Source organism: Ctenopharyngodon idella, chromosome 16 (genome assembly GCF_019924925.1).
Source record: "Ctenopharyngodon idella isolate HZGC_01 chromosome 16, HZGC01, whole genome shotgun sequence".
Classification (NCBI taxonomy): Eukaryota; Metazoa; Chordata; class Actinopteri; order Cypriniformes; family Xenocyprididae; genus Ctenopharyngodon; species Ctenopharyngodon idella.
Genome location: NC_067235.1, coordinates 20,610,048 through 20,624,571, shown reverse-complemented (window position 1 = coordinate 20,624,571; position 14,524 = coordinate 20,610,048). Strand labels below are relative to the sequence as shown.

At 37.8% G+C, this 14,524-nt stretch overlaps 2 protein-coding genes across 4 annotated transcripts; both read left to right on the top strand.

Moving 5' to 3' along the window:
* Nucleotides 1–2,203: 2,203 nt before the first annotated feature.
* pigv (phosphatidylinositol glycan anchor biosynthesis, class V) lies at nt 2,204–4,513 on the top strand. Its single transcript, XM_051864287.1, has 3 exons — nt 2,204–2,577; nt 2,767–3,912; nt 3,994–4,513. Exons 1-3 carry the CDS (start codon nt 2,488–2,490, stop codon nt 4,294–4,296), a joined length of 1,539 nt encoding a protein of 512 aa, XP_051720247.1. The 5' UTR covers nt 2,204–2,487; the 3' UTR covers nt 4,297–4,513.
* A 525-nt stretch (nt 4,514–5,038) lies between these two features.
* On the top strand, nt 5,039–14,249 carry zdhhc18a (zinc finger DHHC-type palmitoyltransferase 18a). Of its 3 annotated transcripts, none has more exons than XM_051865637.1 (10): nt 5,039–5,157; nt 5,249–6,019; nt 6,246–6,406; nt 6,504–6,653; nt 7,791–7,928; nt 8,552–8,603; nt 9,337–9,439; nt 9,556–9,665; nt 9,988–10,090; nt 12,091–14,249. In XM_051865637.1, exons 2-10 carry the CDS (start codon nt 5,778–5,780, stop codon nt 12,430–12,432), a joined length of 1,401 nt encoding a protein of 466 aa, XP_051721597.1. In that variant the 5' UTR covers nt 5,039–5,157; nt 5,249–5,777; the 3' UTR covers nt 12,433–14,249. The 3 variants fall into 3 exon arrangements, with proteins under 3 accessions (XP_051721597.1, XP_051721596.1, XP_051721598.1); XM_051865638.1 differs by adding an exon at nt 11,265–11,335 and having other exon boundaries at nt 5,096–6,019; nt 12,091–12,327; XM_051865636.1 differs by having other exon boundaries at nt 5,095–6,019.
* The last annotated feature ends 275 nt before the right edge of the window (nt 14,250–14,524 follow it).

Sequence of the window (14,524 nt, the reverse complement as noted above, 5' to 3'; positions counted from 1 at the left end):
GCCGAAGCCCAAGACCCCTTCCCTAGTCTCGGGCTTAATGGCGCCTTGTCCCCCCAGAGACTAGTCCTGGAGACCCTCTGTAAGCTCAGCATTCAGGACAACAATGTGGACCTCATTCTGGCAACGCCACCTTTTAGTAGATTAGAGAAGCTGTTTGGGAACCTTGTGCGTCTAGTTGGAGAGCGAAAGGTGCCTGTTTGTCGGGAGATGGCGGTCGTGCTGCTGGCCAATCTTGCACAGGGTGACAGCCTGGCGGCCCGTGCCATTGCGGTACAGAAGGCCAGTGTAGGGAATCTATTGGGCTTCTTGGAGGACAGCTTAGCGGCTACACAGTTTCAGCAGAGCCAAGGTTCCTTACTGCACATGCAGGGGTCACACTTTGAGCCAACAAGTGTGGACATGATGCGGCGGGCTGCTCGGGCTCTGCTCGCCCTCGCTAAGGTGGAGGAGAACCACTCTGAGTTTACGCTTTATGAATCGCGGCTACTGGACCTTTCTGTCTCCCCACTCATGAACTCATTGGTGTCCCATGTCATCTGTGATGTACTCTTTTTGATAGGCCAGTCATGACAGCTGTGCGGAGCTATGGCTCCACCTTCTCTGGTTTTCATACTTCCCCCTTGCCTGTCCTCCCCATTTGCGAGTGGGGATTGAAAGCAGAGAAAATTGACTGTTTCTTGTTTTGTTTTTTTAATTTATGCAAGCCCTTTCATATTACACCCACTGGCCCCCCTTTTCTCCGTGTCTCACTTTGGGAAGGTTGTCACGAATTTGCTGTGGATCATGAACCAGAACCTCAACACACTGACACAAACTGTAACACTGATGCCAACTAGATGACATGGACAGGGACCCCAACTTTTGTGTCCTTGTCTGAGGTGAAAGAACTTTTTATAATAAATAAATGAATAAAATAAATAGCTTGAAAAACAAACTATTTACCAAAGTTGCTGTCTTGTTTACAGTGAGTTTTGGGGTTAATTGTTCCTTTGTTCTCCCCAAGAGGGTGCAAATAATACACAGCTCTTGTTCACATCGACAGGTAGACTCTTCATTGTTTGGTGGTTGTATTTTGATGCTACACGGTCAGCTTTTCTGGATGCGTGTACAGCAGAAATGAGTTGTCATTTTCTGTACAGTACTCCACAACTGTAAACATACTGCAAACGTACTGCACTGTTCCACATTGGGAAAATGTTGGCTCAGTCGGCTCCATTTTTAAACAGTTTTTAAACCATTAGTTTGCTGGTGAGGAGAATAACCCCCAAAGTATCAAGGACGTACAACACCCTGACCTCTTCTCTTTAACCCTTGATTGTATGAATTGACCCCTATAAAGAAATCACCTTCTAGGACTGGTTTTCAACTTAAGATGCAGCCGAGGCTGTACTGTATATAAGATGTTGTAAATTTAGACCTCCTTTTCTCTTTCTCTCCCTCTATCTTTCACACACTCTCTTGCTTATCCCTTTTTATCTATGAAGAATAAGAGCGGACACTCAAGTTGGGTTAATTGCATCAGAATCCCTAGGTATATAAACTGAACCATCTTTTGGCCTCCACGGTTACTCCATAGTGCAGCAAACAACTGAAATATTTTAATTTCATCTCCTGGTACAACAAAATAACTCTAGATGAAGAAACACAGTTGAGATATTTTTTTCTCCAGTGATATGAATTCTGCATATTTGTATTTCAGACTATGTAGCTTAATGTAAATTCCTTGTTTTTCCCTTTTTGGCTCAATGAATATCATTTATTCACTATGAAATCTTTATACTATATGTTCCACGTGGTAAGAATAAATGTACATTAAATCTTGGTAAGATGTTTGTGATTATTTTCCATTTAGATGTTTTATTTTATTTAATAAATAACAGGCCGTTTATCCTAGAATGTGATTATGAATGGAAGGTTGAATTAACTCAATGTTGTCTTTGAATGTTACAAATTAGTTTAATTAGTAAGATTTAATGTTACTCTAATAGTAGTGTTTAATGGCATCAGTTGAAAAGACAATGAAAACCGTTTGTTTCCTGAGACCATGAAAAGCTGAAGCAAAATATAAATATTTTCTGCATTTATGAAGTAGAAATAATTGAATACCTAACTGTTTTTAAAGGGTGTTCATTGTAGGGGCAGGATAAGTAATATAATAAAATGTTTATATAAAGCAGCTCTATATTACCGGTTAAGATATTGGGGCTTTTATTTTGACATTTGTAAGACTGCATGACGGAAGTGCGTGTCGTTAGTTCTATCGTTCCTTTCAATGGCTTTATGAGACGAATTGGAAAACGTGAATATAATCTGCTTTGTTTTATTATTCGACTGCGGAAGCGATGTTTTTGCTGCTGTTCCAAACTCAAAGAATAAAAAGCATATCGCCTTTTATGGCTCCTTTTGTTTTAAGGATGCCTCGCTTATCGTATCTGCTAATTTGCTGAAATGTTCTATTGTTTTCGTTAATGAAAATTTCTGTCAAACATGTCACCTTCAAACAATTGTGAAAATCAAGACGTGTGGACAGTTGTACAGTTTGCAACGTTCACGCGACTGCTTTCCCTTTTATTACAGGTAAGCAACTGACATAAACGAATAGACGTAAAATTATATATTTGTACTTGTATTCTGCCTTTATTATTGATATAAAGCTTCATAAAATAAGCGCTGGCGCTTTTTTGTGAAGTTGAGATTAGAGTGACACCTACTGCAGAACTGGGCATATGACAAATTGCTGTTTGTTTATTTTGTGTCCTCTTGAAGGCTGTGCTGAATGCAGTGATTCCAGACCATGTGGCAGATGCCTTTAGCCCTCCGCGATCAGAGACCCCTCTCCTGCTTGACCCTGCCATCGAAGCATTATTTGGTGGCCTTAGTCACTGGGATGCAGAGCATTTTCTCTTCATTGCAGAACGTGGATACATATATGAACACAACTTTGCATTCTTTCCTCTATTTCCTCTCATCTTGCGATTACTAGCAGCCACTGCGCTCTGGCCCTTGTGTGGATTTCTCACAATGCATGGCCGATTACTTTTAGCTGTGGCTATAGGGAATAGCATTCTCTTTGTCATAAGTGCCATGGCACTATACAAACTGAGTCGTTTGGTGGTGCAGGACAGAAAACTTGCCCTTATTGCAGTCTTAATGTACTGTCTGACACCGGCTAATGTTTTTATGATTGCAGGCTATTCAGAGACTCTCTTTGCAGCTCTCACCTTTGCAGGCCTCTGGTTACTAGAGAAAAGATTCACAATAGGAGCTTGTCTTCTCCTGGGGTTTGCTACAGGTGCTCGTGCCAACGGGCTCGTGAATGCTGGATTTTTGCTGTATCTCTCCTTGCAATGTGGTTTTGCCCGTACCCGGGCCTTTAGCAAAGGAGAAGGGAGTGTTCGATATCGTCACTATGTCTGGGAGCTTATTCGTTTTGTGCTCACAGGAGCATTTTATGCAGCTGTCGTAGCGCTACCTTTTTGTCTGTTTCAGTTTTATGGTTGTCAAACGTTTTGCCATCCATCTGCTACTCAAGTTCCCCCTGCTCTGCTTAATTTGGCCCGGGAAAAAGGATATCGCGTGGCTAATGCAGCATCTCCAACACCAAGATGGTGCCAGTGGCAAATTCCACTTTTGTATTCGTACATACAGGATGCTTATTGGGATGTGGGCTTCCTTCGATACTTTCGATGGAAGCAGATACCCAACTTTATTTTGGCACTGCCTGTTGCAACTCTGGGATTCATCGCCTCATATATGTACATAATGGCTAACCCAGTGTTTTGTATGTATTTGGGGTTGGGAGACAAAGGAAAAGACAGAAAAACGCATGGCTTCTATAATCCAAAAGTCTTTGTTTACATTGTGCACAGTTCTGTCCTTCTTCTGTTTGGAATTTTCTGTATGCATGTGCAGGTAAGACTCTTGAAATTGACCATTATCATGCAACCTATGTAGTATACTTGCTCAACATGCCTTGTTTTATTGTGTCCTCAGGTGTTGACACGGTTTCTTGCATCCTCTTCACCTGTGCTCTACTGGATCAGTGGCCATCTGCTTTTTCAGTATGAACCTCTGCTGCAAGATGAAAGGCTGTTCAGACCTGACCAAATACAACAGCAAAAGGATCACAAACCTGGCTTAAGATGTGCTGTGGGAATGTGCAGAAATAATCAAGTCCTTTACCTCTTGATGCACTGGCAGACTTGCTCAGTTTATACACGGTGCATCATGGGATATTTCATATCATATTGGTTTTTAGGTCTGGCTCTGCATTGTAACTTCCTTCCCTGGACTTAACTTTACAGGAAGAAATTGAAGAGCTTGTTTCAGTTTTCATAATGTTCATCTGCCCTTTTAAATAACATTAATGCTGCTTGGCAAATATTGATGTAATTAAAGGATTTTTTTTTTTTTTTTTTTTTAAAAGATGGTTTCTGGTGTTCCCTAAAAGGCTAATATATATTTTTGTATTGGATAAGTATTTAATAAATATCCTTATTGGACCATTTACAAATTAGTCGTGTACTTCTTTCTCCTATATGAAAAGAATAACATTGCTAAAAAGCCTTAGCCAAACTATATTCTGTGTTTAAATTTTAAGTTACTTTTGATATCCATAAACATTTCAGGCCTTCATGATTTGGTTTGCAGTTTTAGAAAAAAAAAGAAAAAAAAACACATGGTCACATCACAAGACCCCTGTTATATTGTTGTATCACCATCTAGTGGGTACAAAGTGTCATATAAGTGGTAAAATAAAAAGGTCTGTGACAGTTCCAATGTTATTTTAGAATTATTTATATACTATTATAGTATTTATTGCTTTGTTTTTTAAAAAAAAAAACACAAACTGGATCACTTTGGCAGACAAAAAATAATTAAAATAGATTTATTTCTTTAATATTTTATAAAGGTTTGAATATTCGCCCCTTAATGTATACATATTTTGTTACATTCATGGCTGTGGATGTTTTGCATATATTTGTTATAATCGTATTTTTGGTGTACAACAAATGAGTATCCGTAAAAATTTACACAGATCGTGACATAGCATCTCGGAAGTAATCATTCATTGGTCTGGCTGAGATGACGCATCCCTTGCGAGTCATTGGTCGCTTTCTTCAGGTAATCCTCGGCTAGGGAAGTGATCGCCCTGAGGTAAATATTTTTGTATCTCGGCTGTAGCTGATCGATACGTTATATTAGCTATTAGATAAATGTAAACAACATGGTTTGATCTCATTTTCAGTACCTAACAGACTCATTACGGTTGGACAGCGATCGGACTATTGGGCAGCGCGAGGAGCCGAGTGTCGCTCAAATGACGGTTGAACAGCGCGTGAGGATAATGTCGTCCGCTGAGATAGTTGACAACTAGTCAGCAAGCTAACGTAATTAGCTTAGCAAAGAGACTCCTCATTTATAGGAAAAACAACAACATGTCATGATCATATAATAATTGCTCGTCGGTGTAATCCCTATAGGGGATGTTTAGTTGCAAACGAATGCATTGAGCAACGCATTATGTACTTTGTGGACTTTCAAGTTAGCTTAGTTCAATAGATATGTTGACCTATTAAAATTAGTACTCAAGTGATTGGTCAGTACATTTGTGACCGTATCTTTAGTAATATGTGTCGGAGTTTCACAGCTGATAAGTAGTTTCGATCTAGCTTCCTCTTTGTTAGGGCTCGGTTTGTAACAAGTTTACTAAACCTGCTCTTAAGGTTACATCTATACTCTCCTACCTCTATACTGTCAGTTACAATTTTTTTAAAATGAAAAACTGTGAGTATCAACAAATAGACCCACGAACGCTCAGAACATCAACCACCCGGACGTCCTCCACCCTACCCTGTGATAGGAAAAGCTCCCATCGCCTGCGGAGAAAATGGGAGGTTTTCCCTGGAGAAAATCGATTCTACTGTGATGGGCGTATTATGTTGGCCAGGCAATGCGGCGTGCTACCGCTGACCATCGGCCTTATTTTCATCACCAGTGGCTTATTCTTCACATTTGAGTGAGTAGTATGCACTTACTCACAGAGACACCAGTGTTCACACTGCTAGACAATACTACTACTTCTGACAATAGAGACATCTCCACCACCTGATGTAGTTCTTCTTGACATCATACCAGTCTGAAAGAGTTGTATTCACATGGTTATCATCAGATAGTAAGCGTTTTAAACCATGTTTGTGTCAGGTGATAACTTTGTTCTTGTCTTTGTGTTTGATCCATAACAGTTGCCCCTTTCTGGTGCAAAACCTCACTGTCTTCATTCCAGTAATTGGTGGGGTATTATTTGTATTCGTCATCGTTACCCTCTTTCAAACCAGTTTTACAGACCCTGGGATCTTACCCAGGGCTTCGCCGGATGAGGCTGCTGACATAGAGAGACAGATTGGTGAGGCTTTGAATGTGTAGTTTGTTATTTGTCTTTATTTTGCTTTCTAACTTATTTGTTGTGTATGTTGATATTAAAATTGTGGGTTTCTTTAAAGATAATTCTGGATCGTCAACATATCGTCCACCTCCCCGCACTAAAGAGATCCTTATAAATGACCAGGTGGTCAAGCTTAAATATTGTTTCACATGCAAGATGTTCCGTCCGCCCCGGACATCCCACTGCAGCCTGTGTGACAACTGTGTCGGTAAGGCAGGATTTACATATTCAGCACATAAAATTTCTGCATTTAAAGAAATAGTTCATTGAGAAATGAAAATTATCACTCACTCACCTACATGTTATTCTAAACCCAAATGAACTGATAACATGATATTGCTGTTTTTTCAATTATAAAATGAAAATTCTGTCATGATTTACTCACCTCATGTTGTTTCAAACCTGTATAGCTTTCTTTCTCTTCTGTGAGAACATACAAGAAGATATTTTAAGGAAATGTCTGTTTTTTGTTTTTTTTTGTCCATACAATAGAAGTCAATGGTAACCAAAATGGTTTGGTTACCAACATTCTTCAAAATATCTTATTTTGTGTGTCACTGAAAAAAAGAAAGTCATACAGGTTTGGATCAACGTGAGGGTGAGTTGATCATGACAGAGTTTATGTTTTTGGGTGAGCTATCACTTTAAAACTTACACAAGAACCAAAAAAGCAGTTTATACAAATTGTGTACAATATTCCATGTCTTCTGAAGCCTTACACTTTATGTATAGACTGAAATTTAAGTCATTATTCACTGTTTATTTTCACATTCAGTGAATTGTATACTTCTGCGATCAGTAAGTTGAACAAATTGGATAAGTCCAATTCATGAACTAATACTTCAGACCTGGATCAATCAGCTCATTCTGAAAATTGGATTAAAAATAAATTATGAATGATCTAGCTATGTAGCTTCTGTAATTAACTCTTGTGAATGTGCCATGGAGAATTAGGGTGGAAACAAAGATTTTCAGTTAAATTTATTAATTTTTTATTTTAAATTTTCATCTGTTTCTCATGCACAGCCATTGAATGGCTTCAGAAGGCTTGAAATATAACACATAAGTCATATGGTCCATTTTTATTAAACTTTTACTGTACTTTTGCTTTTTGAACATTGAAAACTCAAATTGTAATTCAATGAAAGGAAGTGGGGGTGAGTAAATAACAACAGAATTTTTGGGTGATCTATTTCTTTAAAAGCTACAAAATATCATGTTGCTGCTGTGAAAATGAATGTGTAATAGTTTAACCCATAACAAATCAGTTCCTTATAATCATTGCATAAGAATGCACAGGTTTCTTGTAAGCATGTTTCTCAGAATGCCTCTGTTCCTCTTGTAGAGCGGTTCGACCATCACTGTCCTTGGGTGGGGAACTGTGTTGGAAAGCGCAACTATCGCTTTTTTTATGCCTTCACAGTGTCGCTATCCTTTCTGACCTCCTTTATCTTTGGTTGTGTGATTACGCACCTCACTTTACGTAAGTTTCACCACAGTCACTTTCACACAAAAACACGATAGTTAAAATCTGGTTTGTTCAAATACTTTACAATACTGTTCAAAGGTTTGGATTCAGTAATTGTTTTTAAAAGAAAGTAATATTTTTATTCAGCAAGGAATATTAAGTTGATCAAAATTGACAGGAAAGTCACTCACAATGTTACAATACAACTCTTAATAAAACTGTTCTTTTGAACTTTCTATTCATCAAAGAATTTTAGAAAGGAATGCATCACGGTTTCCACAAGAATGTTAAGTAGCACAGCTTTTTAACAGTAGTTCAACAGTGATAACAATGAGAAATGTTTCTTGAGCATCCAATCAGCATATTAGAATGATTTCTGAGGGATCATGTGACACTGAAGACTGGAGTAATGATGCTGAAAATTCAGCTTTGCCATCACAGGATTAAATTATATTAAAATAGAAAACAGTTTTTTTTAAATTGCAAAAATATTTCACATTATTACAGTTTTTTGATCAATTAAATGCAAACATTTGAACAGTACTGTAGATACGTGTGAAACTGTTGTATTTTAACTGACATATTGTTAGTCAGTTTTGAAGCAGTTTTGTTCTCTGATCAGTTACTCTCATCAACAGGATCACAAGGTGATAGAGGTGTCATCCAGGCAATACAGGACAGCCCAGCCAGATATCCTTTTTTTTTTTTTTTACTGTGTTGAGTGTTCACACTCCTGTCTCCATCGCTGGCATGCTTGTTGTCTGCACCGCCCCATGCTCAGAAGCACACAGTAGCAAGGCTGACAGAGTTCACTATCTGTTTACAGGCCCACTGCTGTTGGTTCCGCCTTTTTCCTAATCCCATTCATCCCTAATCGGCTCAAGGATTCCACCACGCCCTGCTTTCCTGTCAGGATGGCAACAGTTGCCGCTAGATACAGATTCCGCTGGTGTCCAGCCCCCTTTTAAGTTTGCGGCTTGAGGTCATGGTTTTCCACCACAACCTCTGAGTTAATCAACCTGGTTGGCTGACCTCAGAAGAATACTTGTAGTTCAGTGATAGGGCAGAATGACTGTTCAAGGCAAGCACATGGGATTGATTTTGCATAACTGTTCTTAACAAATCACTGTACTGTTTTGTACTGTTATTGCTTTTGTATATTTTGTACTGTTAAGGCCCGTTCACACCAAAGACGATGACTATAATGATAACGATAAAGATGTAGTTAAAAATCATTCTAAATATAAACATCAACATCACAACTGTATTGGTAATGGCACAGTTAAACAGCATCACTGGAATCACAGAACATATATTTATCGTTATAGTTATCTTTATAGTTATTGTTTCTGGTGTGAACAGGGCAATATTTGGACATTGACACACATTTATAGCAGATTTGCACCCTTAACTCTTTCTGCACTGTTGTCGAACTGGTCATTTGCTTCTTCTCCATCTGGTCCATTCTGGGTCTGTCAGGTTTTCATACTTATCTTGTGGCCTCCAACCTCACAACCAACGAAGATGTAAATATTACCATGAATGCATGAATTTAATCAATAATATCAAAAAGCTATATAATTAATTAATTAATAATGTAGTCAATACTTATAATTTAATTGCAATGTTTTATACATTGCAGATCAAAGGCTCTTGGTCCAGTAAAAGAGGTGAAGAATCAGGGAATCCCTACACCTATAACAACATCTTCACAAACTGTTGTGTGGTGCTGTGTGGGCCGATGCCACCCAGGTCAGTACTGTATGCATATGCCAACATCATAGCAGAAATAGATGTTTATTTTAGTATTCATCAGACTAAATTATGAAATATGCAAATATCAGAGTTTGTTAATGAGTAAGTGAAGGATGTCAACTTTGCTTGTCATTTAGCTTCAGGCTGATGTACATCCTGGCCTTCAGTACATATTGATACAAACAAGAACACAGTTTCTCAGCCAGCTATGACATGTTAATTGTACAATTCTTTGACTTCTTTCCAAGTTCAGTATGTGCTATGTTTTGAAAGTCAAGTCACAATAGGTCACGCACTTCTCCCTTTTCATCTTTTACAGCTTGATTGATAGAAGAGGCTTTTTACCTGCAGATGACGCACCTCAAACGGTGACCTCTGATGCTGAGCTCCCTCCTTTCGTGGCCAAGAATGACACAAACATGGTATGAGTGCCTCTGTCTCACACACGCAAAACTGTACTGCACGCATGCTACTGTGGTAAATGTATTAATTGCACAGACTGATTTTTTTTCTTAGCATGTGTGACATATATGTCACACCGTACAGCCCTGGTAGCTGTGGTTTAAAATCATCATATTACTGCATCCACCATCCACCAAAAAGCATTTCATGGCATTTCAAAAGTTTGGGGTCAGTACGATTTTTAAAAAAATAATTGAATTATTTTATATTCAGCATGATGTGGTTTATCAAAAGTGACTGAAGGACTTTTACATTGTTACAAAAAAATCTATTTTAAATAAATGCTGTTCTTTTGATCTTTTTATTAATCAAATAGACCTGAAAAAATGTATCAGAGTTTTCACACATACCAGCACAACTGTTTTCAACATTGATAATAATAATAAATGTTTCCTGAGCACCAAATCATCATATTAGAATGATTTCTGAAAGATCATGTTACACTGAAGACTGGAGTAATGGCTGCTGAAAATTCAGCTTTGCCCTCATAGGATTAAACTGCATTTTATAATATATTAAAATAAAAAAGGTATTTTAAATTGTAATAATATTTCACAATATTACTGATTTTTACTGTATTTTTATCAAATTTCTTAATGTCCCCAAACTTTTGAACAATAGTGCAAATATGAACAGAATCCACAATTTTAACAGGTCTGAAACTTAAGTTTTGATACAGGAAAGCATGTGAAAATGCACTTGAGGTTGTCCAGGTTTAATTATAATCACAATCATTTAATGTAAACCCCGGCTAGTGATGTAATGCTGGGAAAGAGTTACAGTTAATGAGGCTTGCACCTTTTCTGTTTGATGTGTGAGATATGCACATGGAAAAATTACAAAGCTAGAGTGGTCATTATCTTTACCTCAAAATGTAAAACACAGTGTACATAAAGTTTTCAGTTTATATACTATTACATTGGAACCTAGATATAACATTTTATAAATGTGTAATCTCACAGGTTTAAAATCATGGAGAGGAGGATAGAATTGTAAAAATGTGTGTTTTTAATGCTTTTAGCTTGGAAAATATTGAAGTCCACAAATGCAAATCCAAATCGTATTAGTTTATTGTGTTGTTTTGATATTGACCTGCATCAAGCCCTGATGTTTGAAGTTATAAACCTCACACAGGAGGAGAACTGTCAGGAGTTTGCCCTCTCCTGCACTGCCTGAAGGCTCCTGCAGCACTGTGACATTCAGTGGTAAGGGTGTGTTATAGGGCTGCTTGCATGTCATTCATGACCACCTTCTCCTGACTCTTTGGCCTTTACTCAGTCTTTGATTTGAACCGTCTGCTTGGCTTCCATTTCTATGCATTGAAACCACTATCATAAGACATATCTGTCATGAGAGCAGAAATCATTGGGAATCGCCGTCTATTCTCTGTTCCTCCTTTTGCTCCTGGATGAGTTGAGTGTTTTAGCTGACATCTGTTTTTACTCCATTTTATAATGGTCATGTGTTCATATATTAGTGCTTGCCAGAGGTCTGCAGTTGTTTTGTTTTTCCTCCATTATGTCATTGTTTCCTAATTAATGTATCATCATCACGATTCATCTGTACTTATCTCATTTTCATCCACTCTCGGGATTCTGTCGACTGAGGTCATGCTAGTTATCATGCACACGTGTTCTTTTCCACCTTCTCTCATGATGGATGTTTATCCTAATGTTAAGAGGTGTTTTCATCCTTTTGTGACCCCTGGAGAACCCCTTATAAAATCAGCTGCACCACTTCACCCTGAGCTCATCGGAAACCGTAAAACGATATGCTTTTTCATCTCATTATTTCCTTGGCGGTACTAACCTTCTTTCATCTTAATTCTGATTTGGCTAGATTCTCATACTCATACTTGCTCTGCTGTCTTAACATCAGTTGGCACTTGGATACCCCATAAGCATTTTTTATGACTGATCTTCTTTGTTAATATTTTAATCTCTTACCCTTTCTTTTGCAGTGCACACAGGGCACAAAGGAGCTTATAGAATCAATGGCACACTCCACAGTGATCCAGAGCATCTGCACTCCAGGCACACCCAAAACCGCTCCGGTTACCCAAGAGAGTCTACTAAGTACCGTCTCCATCGCTGTCTCTCCACCCAGCAAGCCTTCTACCGGCTGCTCAGGCCGCCAGGCCCGACGCCCCACAGACATGCCTTGCCCCCAGAGAGGGAACAAACGGGCTGCTCTTCACACCCATAAACCTATGTTGCGTCTGCCTAGCCCCCCATACTCCCTCAGCCACAGTCCGCTCATTTTTAGTGACGCTCCCGACATGGGCTTTATCCCACTGAACTGAGCGCTGGAACTCTGCCACCAGCAGCCTTGTGCAAATATTCTCCTCTCTGTTACCACTTTGAGAACGCATCACACTTTTTAAGAAACTGTGACGTACTATACTCAGGATCCTCTCAGGAAACATGCCATCTTTCAACGAATGAGAATAAGCCTGCATTGATTTTTTTTAAATAACAGAGGGATTTTGTTCCGTTATCATCAACATACACTTGGTGAAGAGAACCGCAAAATATCTTCAGAAGATGCTTTTGGTTTTCAGTCGTTTTGCACAAAAATATCAGCAGATGATCAGTGTTTTACAGAACCTCAAGCCATTCTTTCAGCCTTTTGCCATTCACTTAGACCTAATGCAATAACTACATGCTTTGAAAGGTCACTTGGGTCTAAAAAAGCCTTACTTCAGAGTCACTTCTGTTCATTTTGTGTGGTGTTAAAGAACTTCTACAATAAAGTCATTGGTTCAAAGATATTCGCATCCAACAGTATCAGAGAGCTCAGGATTTGAGTGTTAATGAGTTTTCTATGTACATGATAGACTGTTACTGTTGGTCCAGAGCTTATTATCTCCTGTATAATGTTGTGACTTACAGTGAATTAACAGCTTTCATATTTCTGTTTATTTCGTGTCGTTTTTAATACAGGGTTTTTCCTACTTTGAACATTTTTTGGTGGCCACCAAAGTGAATATTTGAGTTTCCTAAAGCAAATGTAGTAGTCTTTGATGCAGTATTTTTCTTCCAAGATCTTGAGTTCTGCATTTTGAGATGGAAAGTGCTACAGCACAGACCATAAAGCTTGTGTGACCCATTTAGGAAGTCAATCAACTTAAACAACTAGTTAGCTCTAAATTCATAATCAGTAAACCTGGGAATGGAAATGTGGAAGTTAACTACTTCTTCTTTTTTTTCTTCGTACAATTCTGAAAGTTCAACTTTAGTTTGAATTCCCACAGCATTTTGAGGTAGAACAATTGGTATCACTGTTGTAAAGTTGTAACTAATGCATTAATTTGTTAATGCATCGTGAACTAACGAAAATATTTTTAAAGCATTTAAAGATAATGTTAAATTCTACATATAATAATACTTTAACATATCGAGTTGTATAAACTAACATTAATGTATTATGAACAAACATTAATTAACTATAACTTAGATTAATACATGCTGTGAAAAGTTTTACATTTTAAGCTTAACAAATTGAACCTTGTTGCAGTGTTACCGAAAATTCTGTCAAATTCTTAAAGTTAGATGATCAATATCTCATATATCCAATATAAATATAATTACAATTATATTACATATCGTGATACTTATTTTATATATATATATATATATATATATTTTATATATATAATTATTATAATTAATTATTTGCATTTAGTGTCATCAAATTTACACGTGTATGTAAGCTACCACCGAAAAACATTTTTAATCTAGGAAAAACCCTGTAGTATTTCTGACTTTCCATTGGTGGGTCAAAGATTGTTTTCTGATTGTTTCTATTAAAGTGGTGTTACTAAGCGTGAAAGAAAGACCTGTTGTAACTGAAACATTTTGCCTTGAGATTGATGGATTAGCGACGAATTGCACCATCATTAAGACAGTTTTTTAGTAAAGAGTCTGGCACATTAATAAAGTTGACAGTATAAGTTGCAGAACTGTCTTGCACATCTTAAGGACTAGACCTTAAATAGAAGTTTATCACTGCCAGCTGTGTTTGAGGGAAAGTAAAAGAATGTATAACTTCTTGTGTTTTGTGTTATCCTTTTTCACCTAAAGACTTAATGTAATAAACAAATGTTCTTTCCAAATGTGATTTAGTTGCATGAATGCTTTCTGATTTTGAGGGACACAATCGCATAACATCTTTTGTTACCTTCTGTGATCTGCTGCATGCCAGAAAGGGCACATTCATTTAAACAGTAGATGGCACAGTTTTCCACTTCTTGTTTGCATGCATCAGATAAGGAGTTTGTTTCTCCTGGAGGCATTGTTGATTGATTGCCTGTTTGATTGATTCAAGCATTTGCATTCACAGTACTTGAGCTATTTTGAATGTGATATTTGGCTTCACCACAGTGCCATCAAGCT